At 36.6% G+C, this 6,619-nt stretch overlaps 1 protein-coding gene across 1 annotated transcript; it reads right to left on the minus strand.

The window, feature by feature from the left end:
- Positions 1 to 440: 440 nt before the first annotated feature.
- LOC308401558 (extracellular calcium-sensing receptor-like) lies at positions 441 to 3,470 on the minus strand (the record flags this gene model as incomplete). Its single annotated transcript, XM_080889832.1, has 6 exons — positions 441 to 1,348; positions 1,495 to 1,618; positions 1,702 to 1,929; positions 2,032 to 2,787; positions 2,887 to 3,175; positions 3,253 to 3,470. The coding sequence occupies 6 exons, from the start codon at positions 3,468 to 3,470 to the stop codon at positions 441 to 443; spliced, it is 2,523 nt and encodes an 840-aa protein (XP_080745958.1).
- Positions 3,471 to 6,619: the final 3,149 nt, after the last annotated feature.

Genomic DNA, 6,619 nt, shown 5'->3' on the forward strand with positions numbered 1-6,619 from the left:
CAAATCAGAAGGCATTGTCTATACTGTAGACTATACCTATGCTAATAATAAAGTGCGACAAGTAGTTTTTTTTAGTTTAATTTATTCATATTAAACTAAAGAACGTTATATTCACTTAATTCCCAATTTAATAATGAACCAAAAAAAGTGTATCAAATTTTTATTACACATTTTTATTGTTGATTGTTATTGTTAATATTACTGACAGTGTTAGAATTAGTACACTATAAAATTATCAAAATCAATACAAAAAAGAAAACTCTACATTCTACAGAAAACATCGTACATTCACTTTGTACAATTTTTTGAAGATTTTTGAAAAACTAGAAAATACAAATACAATACATGTGAAAATGAATGTCACACCAAAACGTAAGGGTAAGTAGTGAAATCAAAAAGTATACGACTAAATGCATTTGAAATAAAACTGGTGCCTTGATTTATTTTGATTGTATTTTTCCCATCAAATGTTTCTTTGTGTTCAGTTCAGGTTTAATTACAATAATATAGCATTTTGGTGCAAAAATACAAAAGAGTAGCCCATAACTTGATGCCAGAATAGCAAATATTTCCACAGCAACTGTGAATTTTCCAGGGGAGCTGACATAAGCTGGTATAAAGGTTAACCACACTGCACAGAATATCAACATGCTGAAAGTGATAAATTTAGCTTCATTGAAATTATCAGGCAGCTTTCGAGCTAAAAAAGCAAGTACAAAACATAACATAGCCAGCAGCCCTATGTATCCTAACACAGCCCAGAAACCTACAGGTGATCCCAGGGCACATTCAAGTATAATTTTCTCTTTGTAATGATTCATATTTTTGTAGGGGAATGGTGGGTTTATTGTTAGCCAAAGAATGCAAATCAATACCTGTATGAGAGTGAATGCTAGAACACTCAGTCTCTGCTGTACAGGTCCAAACCATTTCATGACATTACTCCCTGGAAGTGTAGCTTTAAAGGCCATCAGTACTACTATTGTTTTCCCCAGAATACAAGAGATACAGAGCACAAAAGTTATGCCAAATGCTGTGTGTCGAAGCATGCAGGACCACTTGGAGGGCTGACCAATGAAAGTTAGAGAACACAGGAAACACAGAGTCAAGGAGAAGAGCAGCAGGAAGCTCAGCTCAGAATTGTTGGCCTTTATCAGTGGAGTGTCCTTCTTGATTAAGAATAGAGCAGCCACTATCAAATTAAGGAGAACACCAAAGAAAGTAAAAAACACAATAATCTTTCCCATAAATTCTGTGAAGGAAAGAAACTCAACATTTTTTAATATACATGCATCTCTGTTTTGATTGGACCAATATTCTCCAGGACACTTTTTGCAGTCATTAGAATCTGTAATGAAAATAGTGTTGCCGTTATTGGTATTAAATCAGTGTAACTGTAAATCAGTAACTGTACCACAGAAGACTTAAACATGACACATAAACTGTAGAAAGCAAACAGTGTATGCACGTTGCTGTAATTCAGGACTGTGATACCTGTGGTGTTGCTGATTTCTCCTTCTGCACATGGCATACAGTCATAGCAGCAGACTGGCTTTCCTTTTTGAAGAACTTTATGTGTTCCTGGATGGCAGCTGACACTGCACACTGAGACAGGCAACTTCAGATCCAATAAAGAGGAATATGTGAAAGTTTTTGAAGAGACGCATTTTTAACTGTTGTTTTATCAGTTAAAATATTTACCTCTTTGCTTCCTCCAGGCCACACAATGGCTTCCGTTTTAAGAACAAACCTCTGACCAGGAGGTAGAGAAGCATCATAATAGCCAACTGGTATAAACTGAACAGATCCATCTGGTCCATGCTGCCAGTTTACCACCTCGTACCTGGCAGCAGTTGCTCCAGTGCTGTCAAACCACACTCGATCCCCATTCTTAATAGTAAAGTTCACTTGCTTTAGGGACTCCACTACCTGAAGACCAGAAAACTAAACTGTGTCATATATTGCCATTATATTAATATCACTATTTTGATGTACAAAACAAAGAAACGTTTAGTCATTAGTTTAGTTTACCTGCCTATGAGTAACATGAACTTTCTTGTCACACCCTTGAATGTTTGAGCACTTTAGGATATTATGCAGAGAATAGGCTACAGCATAGACTGCTTTGTAAATGTTACTGGAGTATCTCAGCTCTGCCACATCATCATCATAATCTATCAGCTCCATTAGATCCTGATTTTCTTTGCAAAATGTAGTATTTATCATACTGTCCTGGTTTGCCTCCTTACACTGAAATTCTGTCTCCCAAAAGCCTTTGACTAAAAAATCTTCCATGCCACTGATATTAGCCTTTTGCACTGCAAAGCCCAGTGAGCCTCCCAATACAGCAAAGCTGGTAGGAGTCACAAGGCTGTTAGCAGTAATCCAGGCCTCCACTCCAATGAATTGTCTGCCAGTGATGTTGTGCAGACTCAATTGCTCCAGAAGGTTGTTCATCTCTACATGGGCCAGGAAACCAACAATAACCCGGGCAGTGCTCTTACGGATCACATCAACCACTTTTAGAAGTTTTTCTGGTTCTGCCCTGTGAAACCTCTCTCTGTATTCCACACATACTCCTTCTTCTTGGGCCGCAGCGAGGAAGATAGCCATGCCATTGTTACCATAGTCACTATCACTATTGACTGCTCCAACCCAGGTCCAGCCAAAGTGCTTGACCAGTTGAGCGAGGGCTCGACTTTGATAAAAGTCACTGGCAATGGTTCGAAAAAAAGAAGGATATTCTGTCCTGCTACTCAAACACTCACAAGTAGCTGAATGACTTATCTGAGTACACACAATAGAAAGATGCAAGAAAGAGAGACAGAATAAGGAAAGTTTACATTTCATATGCATACATGGAATATCCATCAACATCCCTCTTACCACTGGTATTTTAAATGGTCCAGTAGTTTGTGACAGAACAATGGTTGAAGAGGATTCAGACTCCCCAATAATAGCATGCACAGCTGATTGGCCAGAGCAGCTCTTTCCCAGCATCCATTCATCACCATTAATCAGGGCCATAACTGCACGCATTGAGGACAGTGTTGAGCCACAGTTGTCATAAATACGATATCCAATAGAAACATTGCGAAGAAGAGAACTGTTTTTGTTTATTTCCTCAATAGCAAATATCATCGTCTGTGCAAATCGAAACTCCCTAAGGTTGACACTGAGAAATGACAAGGAAATATAAACTTGTGTTTACTGTCACAAAACTCAGTATTTTTGTTAATAGCATAAAATTACCTGGAACACCTGAGGCGTTTGGGTTTCTCTGTAAAGACAAGTGAAGGCGATGTTATTTTGCTGCGGATGGAAAAGGCTCCACCGATCATAACATCTCCTTCTTTTGACATCATAGGAAACTCTGGACTCCCCAGTATTTGACACAGAGAAGCTTTCTCCTCTACAGTTTGAAATGCAAAAAATCCAATGAACACTAGCCCTGTTATCAATGACAACATCTTCTATGTATGCATTATGGTGGGAAAAAGCTACTCTTGTCTGGGTTAGAGCAGAATTTTATCTTAGACCATGGCAGGATATGTTAGTTTTTACCAACCAATCAGAGACAGGAAAACTTTCATTGGGCCTCGTCATGATATTATGTGTTGATAATGATTTGTTACAATTTTAGGTTTTTTAGATTTCCAAATTTATATTAAACAAATGAAACAAATTATAACTTCAGACCAACAAACATAAAGTCCAGTGGATATCAATGCATAATTATACACAATTTGAGGATTTAACATAAAATATTAGATAAAACTTGTGCATTTTGAAAAAAAATCCATAAATACTCAAAATTTTAATTTAATCCCACTATGCAAAGTGATGTCAGAGTAACCTTTTTAATATGTCACTTTTGGACATCCAGTTTTGGTCCACTGGAGGGGTTGTTTTGTAATGCCAGGTGACATTTTTTTCTCAACGTCTACAGAACATCTAGTGTAGATGTCTGTAGGACCTCCATGTACAGGCTATTTATAGTCAAACTGTGGTTGTTGTGGACATCTTCTCAATGCCAAACTTAACAAAACTTAGCCTAAAGCCTAAAGCCTGTTTAAATGTTGTTTTTATACTGTTGTTATCCGGTCTTTAAGTCTGACGTCACTAGCCGTGTCTGGGCTCAAACTCCAGGTCCATAAATCAAATGATCACTGTGGCATCACTGAGAGCTGAAAAACTGTCTAAAGTTTTTCATCTGTAATAAAATGATCAGTGTTCTGCTCTACCAGGTGTAACAATTGAGTTTAACATCCGGGCATCCATGAAAACGGAATTTATGACATTTAACGGAGTTAGAAATTAGCAGAAAGTTAGCTCGCTAGCTTCCATCTAAATACTGACTGATGGATTTTGGAAACAAATTCAAACGTACGGCTCTTCTATCACATCCAACATAAATGAAGTCAGAACAGCAGTGACGTTTGTAGGGTTACTGAAGTTTGGCTAGCTGGTATATAATGATTTGCTACGTGACCGCTAGTGACATAGCTATGTGAGCATAATAATAATAATAATAATAATAATAATAATAATAATAATAATAATGGATTGGATTTATATAGCGCTTTTCAAGGCACCCAAAGCACTTTATTCATTCACTCTGGCATTCACACACACATAATATAAACAAGCTAACTTTTTTCCACTCGATAAAAGTTAACGTGAGTGTTCTCGGTGGTCAGGAACAAATGTAATCGCATGGCAGGATGCTGTAAAAGGACCAAACTTCAGCCAGGAGAACAACTGAGATAATCCATCCACAATACAAGGTTAGTCATTCATATACTGCTGCATGGGCTGGGCTGTAGTTACATCCTAAGGTTTTAAAAACTGAGCTTAAATAAATGATTAGCAGTAATGAAAGCCGAGGGAGGTCAACAGTGATCACTGACTGTTTTAGGAGCTTTTTGAGATTAAATAGAAGAAAATACATAACATTAAACATGTTAACAACACAAAAGCCATATTAAACACAGACTACTTTAGGCCCGGAAGCAGGATTCGTCACGTCATCACTTAAAGACCGGATAGTGTCAGTAGTCACATATTTTCAGAGGGTAAAGGACATGTTTTCTATAGACTACCAGTTAATCTTTTTGTTGCTTTGTTTACACTTTTGTATCCGTCTATAGCTATCATTTGTGGCTGAGACAATCAAATGAAGTTATTGGAAAATGATCTGGAACAGTATGCCACCTTCTGAAATGGGTCTAGATCATAACATTTATGTACAAAGAAATGCAGAGTGATCAGTGCACATCTCCAAGATGCCGCAGGCTCTTGAAGCTAAAACAAAAGTGAGCAGCTGCTTGGTGGACATGTCCCCAGCTTCTCACAGTTTGGAAAATGTGCGCGTTGACAAAGACTGTCGAGCAGATAGTCCAGTTCATACATATACACTTTCACAAACTTCTCCTACTTGTCATTGCAACTTCTCTACCAATCACAACCATGTTCACTTCCTCTTACAACCATAAGCTCTTTGTAATAAAACACATTTGTAATTAAAAAATGATTTAAAAAAAATGTATAAATAATGTACATTTCCTGCACCTGTCATAGACACATAATGTCCAGAAATATTACCCAGTCCAAAGCTCAAACGTTGAACATCATATTGACGTCCAAGTTTGGACGTCCAAGATCTGGACCTGCTTTGGACATTAATCCATGACCAGAATTGATGGACCCAATATAGATATGATGTTTAGTGGGATTTGATTTATGAGTAAAATGTACTATTTGGCTATTTTCACACAGAGTTATGGCCAGCAGGCCTTGATTTCAAAATGTAGAGATGATGAATGCTACCGTATGTTTAACTTGAAAGTGTTCAGATTCCCTTTCTTTCATTCAGTTTATTTTATTTTATACATATGATTGTACACACTCTGTTTGCTGTAATGAAAATAATGAGAATATATGTCTTCAAAAAACAATTACAAGAGTATTTTATCCATACATGTATTTGTGAATATCTTCAATTATACCCGATTTACTTATTCCACTGTATTAACAGTGTTCCAATAACCGCAGTGCTAAAACAATAATATATAGATCCATATCATTGCAAATGAAAAACAGAAGTTTACAAGTGAATTAAACACAGACTTGTGAAAACACAAGTAATACCATATCTTGTGTAACTGTAGCTCAATAAGATTACATTTTTAGAGTTAGTTAATTTATACATCAGTGTACATACAGTTCCTCAAAATGTAAAGGTATGAAAAGTGGGGACCATAATTAAATATAGTATATGGTTTGCAGTTGTTCATCTTGGGGACTTATACAAACAAGGCACTTCCATTTTGCAGGGCTTCAAAATGCTGCAAAGTTTTAATATTGACTATTTTAGATCACATAGGAAATTTGTGTTCCAGCATACAAATGGTAGTATTACTGCTGAACACTGTCATAACCGTGTACATTATTCCTGGTAATGTGACCCAAATATCTGCCTTTTTCATTACACTTAATATTGTAACATGACATACCAAGTAAGTCATTTTTTTCAGAAAACAACTAGTGCAGTAGTTTTCGATAGTAACTATTGTTTTTTTGTAAACTGTTATGAACAGTTGGGGAAGATGATTTGAAA

Source organism: Rhamphochromis sp. 'chilingali' (assembly GCF_963969265.1).
Source record: "Rhamphochromis sp. 'chilingali' genome assembly, chromosome: 8".
NCBI classification, from domain to species: Eukaryota; Metazoa; Chordata; class Actinopteri; order Cichliformes; family Cichlidae; genus Rhamphochromis; species Rhamphochromis sp. 'chilingali'.